The sequence below is a fragment of the Harmonia axyridis genome, chromosome 2 (genome assembly GCF_914767665.1).
Source record: "Harmonia axyridis chromosome 2, icHarAxyr1.1, whole genome shotgun sequence".
NCBI classification, from domain to species: domain Eukaryota; kingdom Metazoa; phylum Arthropoda; class Insecta; order Coleoptera; family Coccinellidae; genus Harmonia; species Harmonia axyridis.
In genome coordinates, this window is record NC_059502.1 from 2752082 (window position 1) to 2770511 (window position 18430).

The following is an 18430-nucleotide window of genomic DNA, read 5'->3' on the forward strand; positions in this document are numbered from 1 at the left end:
TGACAGCTGTGAAATCGATCGCCATCTTGAACAGTAATTCCAACTTAAAGTTATATACCTCGAAAAAAAACACCCGTTACTTCTGACTCATATTCGTAGACAGGTCTCAGTCAAGAAATCTTGGGAAAAATTTCATTTCTACCCGAACTTATTTCCAATTGCATCTTACCTCTCAGATACTAGAACTGTCAGATTACAGTCACGCAAACCTTTATGGATTGATACATTCCTTCAATCTAATGAAAGTGACAAGAAAATTTGGCGTTCGGAATGGAGTTCTTGTAAAGTCTTCAACAAAAGTCTAATCGTTGATCCTTCAGGGAAAGTTCTAGGTTTCAATCTTTCTAGGAAAATTTGGTGTATTTCAAATCGACTCAGGACTGGTCCTGGAAGTTGATAATTCTTTGTTTTGTTCTATCTCGAAAGAATATACTGTTATGGATTTCTCAATCACCAAATTTCAAGTATAATAGAAATAATTCAAATATTGCAGATGGTTTCATAGATAATATTTGGTTTTATACAATATATTTAAATTTAGAAATAGTAGGTGATAAGTTTGTTATAAAAGATAGGTGGTTAAGTAAGAAAAAGAAAATTCAAAATTGAGTGACAGTGGCATAAATAGTACATAGACGATCATCGAATTGAGAAATGAAAATTGAAAATCCACGATAGCTAGAAAAATAATTGAAGAGAAATGTCAAGCAGGAAATTGGGAGAAGTTTGTAGATTTTTTTGAGAGAAGTTGAATTGGATTTAGATAGAATTGAAAGTTTGGAATTGGAATTTGGAAAAGGAATTTAGAGTTGAATTCGAAGTAGTTTCGGAATTGAAATTTGGACAAGGGATTTCGAGCTGAATTTCGAAAGAGTATGGAATTGGAATTCAAGTAGTATAGAATAGGAGTATTAGTTTGAAAAAAAAAATTATTGAACAAGACTAAGTGGAGAAGACATTCTGTAGGTAAGTGATTTAATTTGTTTTTTTTTAATAGTCAAGTAATAGATTAGGTAGTTATTATGTAGAGAAGTTTGTTGCTTGTTTTAAAAAAGAAAGAATAAATTTTATATTATTTTCTGTGAACCCACCTAAGAGAAAGAGTTATTTTAAATAGAAATTAATATATTTTTTTGGATCTATTTTAGAAAACTTTCAAAATTCAAATTGAAGAGATTCATAACAATACATATTCATGTGTTTTTTTAATAGACACATCAATTTGAACAAACCTCCCCATTTGATGCTAAACAAGTACCTAGAACTTAAGCAATCTGTTTTATTTTTAGACTGTGTAAATCGATAGGACTCGACGTCCACTATTATAACTTCCTCAAATTATATCTACCGGGTCAATTCGCATCATTCAAGAAACAGGTAACGTGGGAAAAGGGCCTGCACGATGAGTCATACTTGGAGAGCATGCCCGAAGGCTTTTACACAGGTGCACGTTCTGGGTATAGGTAGCGTAAGGAAGGTGGAACTCTTTGTCACTTCGATATTTACGATGTCTCTTCTTCTTGGACGACTGTTATTGAAAAGGGACAGACTGCCCGCCCATATAAGGCGTCTCATTTGCCGTTTTCGAAAACGAGTGATTTACGTAAGTATAATATCTAATTTTTTCGAAAAAAAATCGACAAAACACGTTGCTAAGTAATACACTACGCAAAAAAATTAACGCACATTCTGAAAATCTCAATTTTAATGAAAGTTTACTCTACATTGACTTTATAACTTATTTTTTATGTTCTCTCGGGAAGGTTTTGAACGAAACAAGACACATTAAATGGAAGAAACATTCAGGATTTCACCGAATCTTATGTGAAAGAAGAGAAATAAACAATTTTCAAAATACTGGAATGCTGATGAGTGATTTAATACTTGGTATTTCCACCCCTTTCGTTAATTACAGCTCGGCAACGACGGTTCATACTCAAAATGAGTGATCTTAGAATGTTCTGATCTAATCCTTCCCAGATTTCTCTGAGTTGGATTCCTAAGTCATTAAGAGTAGCTGGATGATTGTCTGAACTGCTCAGCCTTCTATTGAGGTTGTCCCAAACCTGCTCAATCGGATTGAGATCTGGACTTCTTGCTGGCCATTCCATTCGAGAGACTTCAACCTCTTCAAGGTACTCCTAAACGATGCGTGCACGATGGGGTCTGGCATTATCGTCCATAAAAATGAAATTTTCACCAATGTATGGGTAAATGGCACTACATGCTCTTCAAGAATGTTTCTTATATACCTATCAGCATTCATAGCTCCATTATCAACGACCACTAGGTCTGTGCGAGCAGTCAAAGATATTCCACCCCATACCATAATCGATCCTCCCCCGAAACCAGTAGTATTCAGGAAATTGCACTGAGCATATCTTTTGCATTGAGTTTTTTCAATTTTTTCACTGGAAAATTCAATGGCCGAATGGTATATGACAATAATGACTATTTCATGAGACCATAATTAGATACTTGTTAATCCACACAGTTAGAAATTGCGGTTTTTCCTCATTCAAAATTCTTCCTCGATAACTCTTGAAGTATTCATTTTAAAGTAACCTTCATTCTTTTTTTACGTAGAATCGACTGAAATAATGAAAAATATAGGTTCTAATTTGAAAATCTTGAGTTTTGATGAATTTCAGTTGTCCACGTCCATGAACTTCTTATAAACGCCCTGTACATTTTTGATCCAAACTGCAAACACTCTTTCAATACTACGTATTTGCAGAATCGAAAAAAGGTTTTTTCGAAAAAACTTTCCATGCAGAAATATTCAAAAATATCCCCATCGCCACCATTTTTTTTTATAAGAATCCCATTAACTCATGAACCGTTGAGTTTTAAACCAAGGTATGGCATATTGCTGATTTTGTCATAAAAAAAGCTATCTAATGACGCAATAATATACTGGGTGTGCTATTTGAAATAAGGAAGTAGTAGTCTGTTTCCGCTATAACCGGAAGTTGTAAAGATCTGAAAATATTTCAGGGAGAAAGATCATTGTCTCAAACCCCAACATGCAAATTTTCAACACAAATTCATGATTAGTTTTCTATAAACGTCTAAAAGGCTATCGCGGTGAATCACCCTGTATAGTGAAATATTAGAAACAATAATTTTTCAGACAGTCGTTTTCTTGAAACAGTAATTTGCCATAAACGAATCAAGAAATCAATCATCTTTGTCTAATAGATATCGACAGATATCAGAGTTTGTTGGGACACCTTGTAAGTAACATCGATTGTGATTAGTATCACGTGATTAGATAATGTTGCATCCGAAAGAATCCAGAAATGACCGTTGGGTGTTCCGATACCAAATACTTGTCAGACTAGAAATTATTCAACGTTATCGAATAGTTTAAACGATTAGTCATCCCAAGAACGCGTTCCACAGGTGAAGCTATATGACACACGTGTTTTCACTATATTAAAAGCTACTCAAACAGAATCTATTTGTATCGTTAATCACTGTTCTTTCGCAAATTCATTTTGTAAAACGTGAAAGTTATTTTTTCGCCTATTTAGCCTGAAATGGTCTTCAATGGGATTTTGTAACTTTAGAATTGTGTATTGGTACACTTTTATTAAATTTTTGATTTTCGTGCTATTGTGATGTGGAAAACAATGATACTTCACTCGGTTTATTGTTCTGGTTTATACCAAGTTGGATATCAGTTTCGCAATTATAATTCGTCATTGCTTTTGGTCTATAATTGCAAATGGTCAAGCTTCGGCTTTTATTTAGAAAAAAAATCAAAACACTTGGAATTTTTTGTTTTCGTTCTGAGTTATATTGAAGTTGGAGTAATGCAAACTTGTGTATAAATCTTTGGGAACTTATTTAAAAAGAAATTACACCTCATAAAAATTTCATATAGGAAACATTTTGCAATGTGTTCATTTATAAATTGAAATGAAAAAATCATCGGCTGTCAAAATTCCTTGTAGGAAACAACGAATGCAAAAATCATGGTAACAGGTGTTTTTTTTTCGAGGTATATAACTTTAAGTTGGCATTACTGTTCAATATGGCGTCCGATTTAACAGCTGTCAAGTGATTTATTCTCAGTTTGGTTTGGTAATTCATCATGAATAGACTCACGCCTAAACAACGCTTGCAAATAGTTCAATTTCATTTCGAAAATAATGGTTCTGTGCGGAATACGTATCGCGCACTACGTTCATTTTATTTTGTTTAGCGATGAAGCGCACTTCTGGTTGAATGGCTACGTCAACAAACAAAACTGCCGCATTTGGAGTGAAGCTAATCCTCAAGTGTATGTCGGAACACCGTTACATCCAGAAAAACTGACTGTTTGGTGCGCTTTATGGGCTGGTGGAATCATTGGTCCGTACTTCTTCAAAAACGATGATGGCCAGAATGTTACAGTCATTGGTGATCGGTGTATAGCCATGATTACTAACTTTTTCATTCCTGAATTGAACAACCATGATGTCCAGGAGCTGTGGTTCCAGCAAGACGGTGCAACATGTCACACAGCTCGTGCCAAAATCGATTTATTGAAAGACACGTTTGATGACCGCCTAATTTCACGTTTTGGACCTGTGAATTGGCCTCCAAGATCTTGTGATTTAACACCGCTAGACTACTTTCTGTGGGGCTATGTAAAGTCATTTGTCTATGCGGATAAGCCACAAACCCTTGACCATTTGAAAGACAACAATCGCCGTGTTATTGCCGATATACGGCCACAAATGTTGGAAAAAGTAATCGAAAATTGGACTTACAGATTGGACTACATCCGAGCCAGCCGTGGCGGTCATATGCCAGAAATCATATTTAAAATGTTATGCCACAAGATTATCTTGCGGATAAATAAAATTCATGTCGATCGAATAATCCATCGTTGTTTTATTGCAATTTAAAGTTCTATAGCTCTAAAAAAACACCCTTTACATATCAAATTAAATTAAGACATATAATTATAGGGCAATTATATACCCTACAATTTGCCTTTTACTGGTATTGTTTTGCTTTGATTATGTTGTTATGAAATGAAAACAAGGAAGGAAAGAAAGATACGAGAAAACAATTCACATTTCCTTATCAACTTTAATATCAAAAACATTCGAATCTCAATATATACAATAGTCTTCATATCTCCACACAGTGATAAGCTAGATCAGTTCCGTCTTCACTGAATCCAAAGGCGTAGGAGAATCCCTGAGAAACGAGGTAGCTGACTGTTCAGAATTTGCCGATTCCGGGGAGTTAAGACAAGATCCATCACGTGACCCTTCTGGAGACTGGTAAGACGACGCAGCACCCTCCAAAGGGTTGCTTTCAATCTCCTGGTTCCAACCATTACTACACTCCGCTCGTCTGATTGTCTTACTTCTTACAACCCGGAAGAACTGCAGAGTGTGGAACCGGAAGTCCAGCTTCTGGTCGTCGGTTAACCTCTTGAACTCCGGAAGAAGAGATAGAAGGTAGCATCTATCTGGATCATCTTGCATTGGCGTTGGGGTTTTCGAAGTTTGCTGTTTGTTCATTTGGATACTGTTAGTAACTGAGTTGAGGAGTTTTCTGGAAGTTGTCTGTGATTGATGGCGGTTTCTTGACGATACTTCTTCGTTAGTGTTGTTTTCTTCGTTACCCCATGATGATTTGTCGTCTTTTTCTCTGGTGTCGTGGTTTTTGAAAGTTGATCTCTTGCCTCTGTTAAGGAGGAAAGTAAGGTTGTCTGCATAAATGTATTTCCTCTTTTTCACTCCAGAGAAACGGCCTTCAGCTTGGTTCATGTACTTGTTGAAGCTGTCCCTCATGTGTCTCCATTTGTTTTTCATGTTTATCACTGAAATAGAAAATGTTGTATAAGTTATTAGCTGTATATATTAGTTCAACAATCCTAGTTACCACCACAGTAGGATTCAGGTTCAGAGCCTGGATACTAACGACGTGCTAATCGGTATGAAAAGTCAAAAGAAATAGGACTAAAGATGATGAAAGATGAAGATAATGAGCCATAGTCAGAAAGATATCACTATAGATAACATAAGCATAGAGAAGGTGGAACAATATGTATATTTGGGGCATATGATTAAAAATGGAAAAGAAAATCAAATATTGGAAATGGGGAGAAGAATACGCTTAGCATGGGCAGCCTTCGGCAAACTTAGTTTCACCTTTAAGGACAAAAATATTCCTCTACACTTAAAACGCAAAACCTACGACAGCTGTATATTACCAGTGGCAACATTTGGGCTAGAAACTATGGAAATAACGAAAAAAGTGGCAGAACAACTGAGAGTAACTCAAAGGGCCATGGAAAGGTTGATGCTGGGTATAAGCTTGAGGGACAGAATTCCGAACACCGAAATACGAAAAATGACCAGAGTAACTGACATCATGAGTAGAATAGCGAAACTTAAGTGGCAGTGGGTGGCACATGTTACAAGGCAGAGTGTGGAGAGACAAAATGTGAAGTTTTGGAGACTTCGAGAGGCTAAAAGAAGCATAGGAAGACCAAGAAAAAGATGGATAGACGACATAGTCGATGTAGCCGGCAAGCAATGGATGAGAACAGCAAAAGACAGAAAAGCCTGGAAAAAACTGGAAAAGGCCTATGTCTGACACTGGATGAAAAAGGGCTGAAGAAGAAGAAGAATCGGTACCCCTACCTTCCTCTAGTAACTATTGCTATCTCACGTTAGATAGTAATTATGGTTGTAACTATGATGCAGGGAAGAGATGTTACCGATTATCAACGTAGGATCATTAGTAGGATTCAGAATCCTACTAATCAACATAGTAACTACTGTGGTAACTATGATGCTGAGATGGTTGGTATCGATTATCAACGTATGTCGTTAGTAGGACCAAGGCTCAGAGCTTGGATTGAGATACAGATAGATAGATATCGTAAACATAAAAAGTCCAACTTCTATAAAATGTGTCGAAGAGATCTTAATAAAATATTAAAAATTAATGTTGTATATAACAGTATATAGTTTTCAAATCAAAATCGTAAGCATTTTCCATATGTCGAATGAGTAAACATCGGCTTCCATATAATTCGAAAGCGAAGTTAATGTCGTTTTTCGTCGTTGTGAAATGAATAAATAATGATTTTATCCCTCTTTCAATGTGGGTTGGGCTGTTATTAGTTATTTACTAAACAGGCGGCTCAGTAAAGGTGGTTTGGAGATTTTTATTGCAGGGTATGTTGACAAACCTTATGTTGTGTTTAAAAGTCAAGAATGAATTATGAAGAAGTGGCCAGCAAACTAGGCCGAATTGCCGCCACTCAAATAGAGGCACCTGAAACGCTTCACTCTTTCAACCCTATTAGGGCTGAAACAGTAAAGCGACCGTTTCAGGTTCCTCTATTTGAGAGGCGGCAATTCGGCTCAGTTTGCTGGCCGCCTTTTCATAATTCAAACTTGATTTTCCTAACGCAGGCCCTGGATATTTCCAAAGTTTTGATTGATATCTGGACGAATATAAATCCAATATTTCAAAGATTCCAAAAATGGATTCTGACGTGTGACGTTCGATTATGCGATGAAATTGTAGTGTTTCCCACCAAAACGTAAGCTTCCGGTTTTCAGTCGCGCTACCCGCACCTAACCTAACCTATCTCTAACGCACGTTATAGCGAGACCTACGCCTACTTTAAAACCGCATCAATCTGACTCTTGCTCACCTTCTTCCTGCCTCTCTTCTTCGGTCTTCGACTCCCACGCGTCGTAAACCTGCTGACCGATCAGATTCCAGCAGTTCTCCCTCGCCAATCTGTCCCCATACCTTTTGGCGGTCTTTTTCCATATCGTGGGGTTGTTCTTGACACACTTGATGAATTTTTCGGTCTCGATCATTCTCTCCACTCTATATATATTTTAATCGGTCGCAATCTAGCGTGCCGTATAAACAAACGCAACTGCCTGACTGGCGACGTAGCGTCCCTAGCCTACTGCGTTTCTCCTTCCACAGTTGCGGTTATGCGGCACAGGCCAGGATGTCGACAGGAACGCATCGACCGCTTTGCGGCGTTGCCGGTTCGCCGATCTACGAGGGGCGGTCGGAAATTAAATTGCTGTTGCAATATGACCCAACGGAAAGAGCAGTTGTGAATCTGATCCCTGAGCACTCCCAGATCCTAAAGTCATCACACAGCGGTTTTCTGAAACACTGAGGACACACATAACCTAATTGTATTGTAATTGTGAGGATGTTGAATTCAATATTCTGTTAAGGCTTACACAGGAAAAAGAAGACTTTCTCTGTGGTTAAACTCTATACTCCATTCTATGTCCTGATGTATCGAGTACACGCATAATATTATTCTCTCTCTATTATTTGTTCTCTCGCTTGACAAACTAAAATTAAACAAGTTATTTTCCTTCATCCACAATGAATATTTATTTAGTCCAACGAGTAGGATAACCAACATTTTATGGGCCCTTCGAACAAGAAACACCATTTTTGTACTTCAAGCCGAAAGAAACAACTTTTTGGTAGTTCTAGCCAGAAGAATTAAAAGAATCCTTACTCAATAAATGCCTTTATATTTACTTTGGCAGCTTTTCTGATATATTGAATTCATAAGGGAGTGATGTGGAGGATGTCTCAAGACTTCTCTTCATCCTCAGTGTTTTCTCGAAGGTAATTGAGAAGATAGTTCTAAATCGCATAAAAAAATATCAGAATGAGTTCAACCTAATAACTAGTGGTCAGCATGGATTCATATCACAGAGAGCGGCTGCTTTTGACTTTTTTTAAATACGTTTATGAGTCCTTAGATAACATTCAAGTGTATCTTAAATAACCTTTACAGCCTTGGGTTCCGAGATGTTTCCTTGGACTGGTTACACAACAAATTGTTCTTTATCAGTGAAAAAAGGTGAATGTTGGTCCTCTACATAAATGAGCTAGGTGTCCCGCAGGGCTCAATATTGGGACCCTTGCTTTTCATACTCTTCGTGAATGACCTACCCAAACATGTGGTATTAACCAAATTCATAATTTTTGTAGATTATTCACTTATGTAATCTCCAAGGATGCATGAATGAATAAATGCCCAAAAGCTCCTTACTTCACGTCAATGCTATATTTCGGAAAAAAATTATCTAATACTTCCATGATTCTTTGTGTATCTATGGAATAACATTTTCAAAATTTTAAACTGGACAAATCATCGAAATCTTAGAGAATTCAAGTAGAAAATTGAACAATAAATAGCCAATATTTTGTCGAGACATTACGTGTTTATAAAGAATAACTATTTCAAGCTCTGTTTCAAATTTTCTATTTATAGCTCAAACAGATTCATAGAAAATTCAAGAGGAATATCGAAAACATAAAACCTCTAATAAAAAATATTTTAGTGACAAGAGATTCAAGTTGGAATTTTGCGTACTGATGACTACGTCAGAACCATAGATAATTCAAGCAAAATATGGAAAAGAAAGCCATCGAAGCCCCTGGAGACTACATATATATGTGGTCTTATTAATGCAATTGGCGAATGACTTTAAGTTGGCATTACTGTTCGAGATGGCGACCGATTTAACAGCTGTCAAGTGATTTAATCTGTTTGGTTTGGCAATTCATCATGAATAGACTCACGCCTGAACAACGCTTGCAAACAGTGCAATTTTATTTCGAAAATAATGGTTCTGTGCGGATTACGTATCGCGCACTACGTCCATTTTATTTTGTTTAGCGATGAAGCGCACTTCTGGTTGAATGGCTACGTCAACAAACAAAACTGCCGCATTTGGTGTGAAGCTTATCCTCAAGTGTATGTCGAAACACCGTTACATCCAGAAAAACTGTTTGGTGCGCTTTATGGGCTGGTGGAATCATTGGTCCGTACTTCTTCAAGAACGATGATGGCCAGAACGTTACAGTCAAGGGTGATCGGTATACAGCCATGATTACTAACTTTTTCATTCCTGAATTGAACGACCATGATGTCCAGGAGCTATGGTTCCAACAAGACGGCGCAACATGTCACACAGCTCGTGCCACAATCGATTAATTGAAAGACACGTTTGGTGACCGCCTAATTTCACGTTTTGGACCTGTGAATTGGCCTCCAAGATCTTGTGATTTAACACCGCTAGACTACTTTCTGTGGGGCTATGTAAAGTCATTGGTCTATGCGGATAAGCCACAAACCCTTGACCATTTGGAAGACAACATTCGCCGTGTTATTGCCGATATAAGGCCACAAATGTTGGAAAAAGTCATCGAAAATTGGACGTCCAGATTGGACTACATCCGAGTCAGCCGTGGCGGTCATTTGGAGTGAAGCTAATCCTCAAGTGTATGTCGAAACACTGTTACATCCAGAAAAACTGACTGTTTGGTGCGCTTTATGGACTGGTGGAGTCATTGGTCCGTACTTCTTCAAAAACTATGATGGCCAGAACGTTACAGTCAATGGTGATCGGTATACAGCCATGATTACTAACTTTTTCATTCCTGAATTGAACAATTATGATGTCCAGGAGATGTGGTTACAACAAGACGGCGCAATATGTCACACAGCTCGTGCCACAATCGATTTATTGAAAGACATGAATGGTGACCGCCTAATTTCACGTTTTGGACCTGTGAATTGGCCTCCAAGATTTTGTGATTTCACACCGCTAGACTAATTTCTGTGGGGCTATGTAAAGTCATCGGTCTATGCGGATAAGCCACAAACCCTTGACCATTTGGAAGACAACATTCGCCGTGTTATTGCCGATATACGGCCACAAATGTTGGAAAAAGTCATCGAAAATTGGACGTCCAGATTGGACTACACCCGAGCCAGCCGTGGCGGTCAAATGCCAGAAATCATATTCAAAATGTAATGCCACAAGATTATCTTACGGTTAAATAAAATTCATGTCAATCGAATAATCCATCGTTGTTTTATTGCAATTTAAAGTTCTATAGCTCTAAAAAAAAACACCCTTTACATATACCTAAGTAAAGTTTCGCGCCCTCCATCGGCACATGAATGAAGAACGAGTCAGGTGGTTTCGACCTGACTTCACGCGAGAACCTTCCCTATTTTTCTCATTCTAAAAAATACACAGCACCGTCAAATTTGAATCCTCATATACCTGTTCTTCCACGGACAAGGACAAGGTGCCATCAAGACCCATTGTTCACATGGTTATGGGTTTCTATATCAAGTACCTGCTTCAACGATGCATGCACATCTCTTGGACCACCATCTCTCTCTTCCAACGCCTCCCGGTCATCAACCCATCTCTTTCTAAAACGCGAAAAGCCGAAGAGAGAGAGACCGTGCAAGAGAGAAACTTCGTGGGTGTGTGGGATTGGGATAACCAACCGACAGTATTGAACGGGACCCAGACCAGCGAGCCACAGAGAACTATCGCTCCTTCTGTCAGTTTCAACAAACGGGGTTTCGTTGACTAGATTTCCCGATATCGTACGCTCGAAAAACGCCAAACTATGCTGATGTGCTAGTGTGGAAAATGTGCGGAAAACCAGTGCTTGTGCTATTTCGTTGTGTTGGTGAACCTGTTTCTTTTGTTGGGATTAATAACACGGCGTTCTAATCCACGTTTCCTGTACCTCGTTCAGGTGGGTAGAAGAAGAAATTCTGTTACTACAACTGAGTTGTACGTACGATGGTCGTTGGCCTATTTCAACGGTTGCAACGATCAATGACTATTCCTTTTATGGCTCTTCGGCACCGATGAAGGTCTGTCGAAGATTGTGGGTTGACCTTATGCAAAGATTCATGTAACGGATGGTTTGTTGAACACCTATGCTTCTGATGCCGTTCGGTCAGAAATTTGTCATAACAACGATAAATCAATTCAAGATTATACGCTGGAAACATTGAAAAATCCCTTCAAAAGGAGAAATTCACAGCTGCAAGTCGTGAAATCAAAGTTATTGTGACTTGGAATAATAATATTTATACAACTCAAGACTCAAGAGTATCCCTTATTGTGAAAACAATACACAAAGAGTAGATAAACAAACAAATAATAAGATTGGGATTCCCATGTCTAGAAAGCATAATTTTCAGCATCTTTCCTTTACCTTCATTACGTAAACAGAAGAAAAGATTATTGGGGTTTGACCTTCACTCGAAAACACACAGAAACACTTAAATGGGTAGAAGATTTAGGGTCACCTTTATTTGCAATAATAAACACATAAAGAATCAAAACATACCGCCCTGAAGAGCAATTTAAAGAACAGGTTACCTCTTATCTTGTTCAAATGCAGCTATCTGATAGTGTTTATGTTGAGTCTAGGATTGTGGCAATTAAAAAAAATCAACGATCAAAAAGCTAATTCAACGTCTTTCAGCGTTATTGTGATAATGGAACAATATTCCTATTTGAAAAGAACAGATAAAACTTGTATCGACTTGTTTTGATGTGCATAATAAACAATTTTATGGATTGCAAACATTCCAAAAATATAACAACAAAATATAAGGAAATAAATAAAGGGTGACATATTGGAGATTGTTAAACAAATTGGATTTGATTATATCTTGATTGCTGTTAGGGAAAGTTAGTCTATAATTGCATCAATGGGTTTACACGTTGCACACTTGGAGATCATAAGTTAATAAGGCAAAGTGAATTCTTTGCGTATCTAACGTCTATACAAAGAAATACAAAGAAATCGCAGTTCCTGTGGAATAAGACTATTTTATAGTCATGCTTACGAAAGTTTCAATCCTTTGGTTTGATACTACAGAATATCTACAAGTTAACCATTTTTGAAAAATAAGAAATCATCAAATAAATGATAAAAGACTCGAACGAATGAATTAGAAATGCACTGGCGTAAGGCCAAGAATTTTTGCGCGCTTCTTCGAATATGTATTAATAAAATTAAATACTAGTGATACTTTCAACAAAATGTCATTTATCATTTTTTTTGAAACAATTCTCTACAGGAAGAGAAAAAGCATATACAAATGATGAATGTTGTAAAATATATAGGAACACTATGCATTCAAATTAATCTAATTTGTATGAAATCCATCTTCTTATTGAAGATTGCTGTGTCTTTTTGCAATGAATTTGAACCTCCACGAATATATCTCTTGCACCTCCTCTTACGAGATGAGAAAAACGAGAAAAACCTTTATAAAGGAAATTTTTTAAAGAGCTATAGAACTTTAAAACAACGATGGATTTTTCGATTGACATGAATTTTATTTATCCGCAAGATAATCTTGTGGCATTACATTTTAAATATGATTTCTGGCATATGACCGCCACGGCTGGCTCGGATGTAGTCCAATCTGGACGTCCAATTTTCGATGACTTTTTCAACATTTGTGGCCGTATATCGGCGATAACACGGCGAATGTTGTCTTCCAAATGGTCAAGGGTTTGTGGCTTATCCGCATAGACCAATGACTTTACATAGCCCCACAGAAAGTAGTCTAGCGGTGTTAAATCACAAGATCTTGGAGGCCAATTCACAGGTCCAAAACGTGAAATTAGGCGGTCACCAAACGTGTCTTTCAATAAATCGATTGTGGCACGAGCTGTGTGACATGTTGCGCCGTCTTTTTGGAACCACCGCTCCTGGACATCGTAGTTGTTCAATTCAGGAAGGAAAAAGTTAGTAATCATGGCTCTATAGTCTATACCGATCACCATTGACTGTAACGTTCTGGCCATAATCGTTTTTGAAGAAGTACGGACCAATGACTCCACCAGTCCATAAAGCGCACCAAACAGTCAGTTTTTCTGGATGTAACGGTGTTTCGACATACACTTGAGGATTAGCTTCACTCCAAATGCGGCAGTTTTGTTTGTTGACGTAGCCATTCAACCAGAAGTGCGCTTCATCGCTAAACAAAATAAAATGGACGTAGTGCGCGATACGTATTCCGCACAGAACCATTATTCTCGAAATAAAATTGCACTATTTGCAAGCGTTGTTCAGGCGTGAGTCTATTCATGATGAATTGCCAAACTAAACTGAAAATAAATCACTTGACAGCTGTTAAATCGGTCGCCATCTTGAACAGTAATGCCAACATAAAGTTATATACCTCGAAAAAAAAACACCCTATACAAGAAAAAAAGAATGGAATAATTGGAATGGTAACTCCTTTTATATGCCACTGGACCAAGAAATTACTTAACCCCAATCAAACAAAGACATTAGGTGTCTAGATTTCTGTGTCAGTAAACAACAGAATCAAAAAGTCGAACTATCACAGAAGGATTTAGTATTCCAACTTGAAATCGTAGTACTCTATCAAAGCTTTGTCTCGACAGCAGTCTGGAGCCGAGTCTCCAGCGTTCCAAGAAAAAAAACTAGAACAGAGCTCGAACCCAGCATGTCAGGGAAATCGATAAATAAAGTTTGTATTACGTCAAGGGTTATGATCACAGCAAACTAGATAAATACATTATTTGTGCATTATGTATCCGAAGATTTTTGCAAATCCTTATCGTATACTCGGCTCGATCTGGCAACCTATAATTCATTTTATTGGCTTGAAAGATTCAAGGAAAACTGGAATTGTAATACGGGTAGATTGCAACGGTGTTTGTTGCAAGCGGTATTTTTCCGACTTAGACTTTTTCTGAATGGGTTCGAATTCAGTGCTAACTTGCATAGAAATTCCTATTTGATATAGGAAAAGGAAACACAACACAGAAGAATATTTATGTATTTTTAATCTTGCGTGGAGATAACTATCTTCTCAATATCTCGTAAAAGTTTTACTAACCATAAAACCACAAATAGTGAAACGTTTCATCAATGGTAATTTTATATCAACCTGGAAGAATTCAATCTTCAGTCAATCTGTTAGATGCCATTCGATATTAGAAGAAAATGGAACCTAGAATGGAACACTGATATTTTGAAATTTGTGTTTGCATATGTGAAGAATTAAATAAGAGGTTTTATTTTTATAACGGGTGTTTTTTTTCGAGGTAAATAACTTTAAGTTGTCATTTCTGTTCAAGATGGCGACCGATTTAACAGGTGTTAAGTGATTTATTCTCAGTTTGGTTTGGCAATTCATCATGAATAGACTCACGCCTGAACAACGCTTGCAAATAGTGCAATTTTATTTCGAAAATAATGGTTCTGTGCGGAATACGTATCGCGCACTACGTCTATTTTATTTTGTTTAGCGATGAAACGCACTTCTGGTTGAATGGCTACGTCAACAAACAAAACTGCCGCATTCGGAGTGAAGTTAATTCTCAAGTGTATGTCGAAACAACTTTACATCCAGAAAAACTGACTGTTTGGTGCGCTTTATGGGCTGGTGGAATCATTGATCCGTACTTCTTCAAAAACGATGATGGCCAGAACGTTACAGTCAATGGTGATCGGTATAAAGCCATGGTTACTAACTTTTTCATTCCTGAATTGCACAACCATGATGTCCAGGAGCTGTGGTTACAACAAGACGGCGCAACATGTCACATAGCTCGTGCCACAATTGATTTATTGAAAGACACGTTTGGTGACCGCCTAATTTCACGTGTTGGACCTGTGAATTGGCCTCCAAGATCTTGTGATTTAACACCGCTAGACTACTTTCTGCGGGGCTATGTAAAGTCATTGGTCTATGCGGATAAGCCACAAGATTATCTAGCGGATAAATAAAATACATGTCAATCGAATAATCCATCGTTGTTTTATTGCAATTGAAAGTTCTATAGCTCTAAAAAAAACACCCTTTATTATCTTCAACGTCTTGAATCATTTGTGGAGCATTGAAATCGAGATTGAAATAGACCTCATCTTTCAAGGGGTCCCAAAGAAAAAAATATAAAGGTGTTAAATCTCAAGATCTCGGTTGTCAATTGTGATGATGGCGAAGTTTTACTTGTCAAATGTCAAAAGATGACAGCATCAAAAGTGACAGTTGCCCAGTTAACGGCCTATTCAAAATAAAACCTTTTTTTTGGAAAATCCTTTACTAACAAAATTACTACATTGCGATTCAATGTTCCTGAAGATGGGGTCATAGGGTCAGAGAAATCGAACCCTATGAAAACAGAAATGACCAATAAAATCGAAAAACATGTTGAGGAATTCAGAAAATTACCTTGTCTTTAGAATTTTTAGTGAAAATCACATTTTCTTATTATTCAATTGAAATTTGAATTTGTGGTGGATGAGCTACAATAGGTCAGATAATTAATATTGAGTATTTACAATCACTAATGTAGAAGTTGGTCAAATATTAAAAATGTCAAAGTTGTTATTCTGGGAACAAAATGGATTAAACAAACCCAAAAACGATTTCAATGCTACAAATCGATTCTCATTACCTAATAATTTAGGTAAAGGTGACAGATAAGGAAAGATAATAAGAGTATGCCAATATTATTGACCGATAACTAGAGAGTGAATAAATTGTGTTCTGAAATGGAAAGGAATATAATGAATTTCTGACTTTACCGCTTTACCTGTACAAAACATATTTTACGGAAATGAAATGTTCGACCTCTATTGTACGAATATTCAGAAAAATAGGGGTATATGTCGTATCTTAAATACAGGGCGTTGAAATTCAAAAATTGCAAATATTATAAATATGCTTAAACCGGTTTTGGTTGAAACATGAAACAGTAATTTGAAATACTTTTGGTTTTTTATATCATTGTGGCCATGGAAAATTTTTAGAATCAGTTTAAGTGAAGTTCATTATTTTTTTCTTGTAAATTAAAATGAAACTTAAATACAAAAAAATTCAGTGGAGTTCCTTCTTTCTCAATATTTTTCGCTGTGGCATGCTCACTGAGACGTTACTGGACCTAATCATTCAGCTCTAGTTAGGGGTAAATAAGCGCCTTATTACTTCAATTAACTGTATCCAATTTCAACCAAATCGGTTCAAGAATATTTTATGAATACGGTTTTTTGTACTTTAACACCCTGTATCTCAAAAATCGCCACATCAGACATAATTTCATGGAAATTTTTTTGCTTGAAGCGACCTAACAAATAATGAAATAATTCAGTGGTCCCCAAGGATACAATTGGCCCATGAATGGACCAACGCTCAAAAGATCCTGACCTGACGTCTGTTAATAACGGGTGTTTTTTTTCGAGGTATATAACTTTAAGTTGGCATTACTGTTCAATATGGCGACCGATTTGACAGCTGTCAAGTGATTTATTCTCAATTTGGTTTGGCAATTCATCATGAATAGACTCACGTCTGAACAACGCTTGCAAATAGTGCAATTTCATTTCGAAAATAATGGTTCTGTGCGGAACACGTATCGCGCACTACGTCCATTTTATTTTGTTTAGCGATAAAGCACACTTCTGGTTGAATGGCTACGTCAACAAACAAAACTGCCGCTTTTGGAGTGAAGCTAATCCTCAACTGTATATCGAAACACCGTTACATCCACAAAAACTGACTGTTTGGTGCGCTTTATGGGTTGGTGGAATCATTGGTCCGTACTTCATCAAAAAAGATTATGGCCAGAACGTTACAGTCAATGGTGATCGGTAAAGAGCCATGATTACTAACTTTTTCATTCCTGAATTGAACAACCACGATGTCCAGGAGCTGTGGTTCCAACAAGACGGCGCAACATGTCACACAGTTCGTGCCACACTATTGAAAGACACGTTTGGTGACCGCCTAATTTCACGTTTTGGACCTGTGAATTGGCCTCCAAGATCTTGTGATTTAACACCGCTAGACTACTTTCTGTGGGGCTATGTAAAGTCATTGGTATATGCGGATAAGCCACAAACCCTTGACCATTTGGAAGACAACATTCGCCGTTTTATTGCCGATATACGGCCACAAATGTTGGAAAAAGTCATCAAAAATTGAACGTCCAGATTGGACTACATCCGAGCCAGCCGTGGCCGTCATATGCCAGAAATCATATTTAATATGTAATGCCACAAGATCGTTGTTTTATTGCAATTTAAAGTTCTATAGCTCTAAAAAAAAAACACCCTTTACTTTTTTGATATGGAATTTTGGCATTCAAAATTTATGGCAAGTTTGAGTTACGAACTGAAAATAAATATAACGTAAATTCGTTCAAAAATGCAAATAAAATCATGAGTTGAAAGTTAATTTATAACAACCGAATATCCGGTAGGACCCACGTCTGCTGGTCCACTATTATGATAATGAAACTAAAACAGAGGGTTAACAACAACTTTTCGCCATACCTACGTCAAAAGGGGAGCTTCGGTGAATTTTAATCACTCCCATTCTTACCCCCTAGACACCCTATAGAGAATTAACGCCATTGCCTTAATTAAAATAACGACCTTTAATATTTCCATGCATCAAAAGGGCCAGATATGCCAAACGTGTGCCTAACCAAACATTTTTTCGTTATCAGTACACTGTTAGAAATTAGTTGCTATTTTCAACAACTTCTTATTTTGTTGAAAAGTTGTAGTTGAATCTGACATTATTTTTGACTTATTT

The 18430-nt window shown here is 37.1% G+C and overlaps 2 protein-coding genes across 3 annotated transcripts in view; one reads left to right on the top strand and one right to left on the bottom strand.

The window, feature by feature from the left end:
• The first annotated feature begins 807 nt into the window (after positions 1–807).
• The window catches only part of LOC123672174 (mitogen-activated protein kinase kinase kinase 13-B), a 60973-nt gene continuing 43350 nt past the window's right edge, over positions 808–18430 (top strand). Inside the window, exons 1-2 of one of the 2 annotated variants that reach the window (XM_045606173.1) lie at positions 808–966; positions 1290–1603. The gene's annotated coding sequence lies outside the window, so the exon portion shown is untranslated. Of the gene's footprint in view, positions 967–1289; positions 1604–11324; positions 11584–18430 lie in introns of those variants that run through there. The other variant, XM_045606172.1, reaches the window with a different exon arrangement.
• Positions 5043–7957, bottom strand: LOC123672175. Its single transcript, XM_045606175.1, has 2 exons — positions 7679–7957; positions 5043–5827 (listed from the first exon to the last, which is right to left on the bottom strand). Exons 1-2 carry the CDS (start codon positions 7848–7850, stop codon positions 5151–5153), a joined length of 849 nt encoding a protein of 282 aa, XP_045462131.1. The 5' UTR covers positions 7851–7957; the 3' UTR covers positions 5043–5150.

Excerpts from the sequence above, each read along its gene's own strand:
- LOC123672175 (XM_045606175.1), bottom strand. The coding sequence starts at position 7,850 with ATGATCGAGACCGAAAAATTCATCAAGTGTGTCAAGAACAACCCCACG. Across the intron at positions 5,828-7,678 it reads AGAAGAGAGGCAGGAAGAAG|TGATAAACATGAAAAACAAA; the intron begins GTGAGCAAGAGT and ends TTTCTATTTCAG.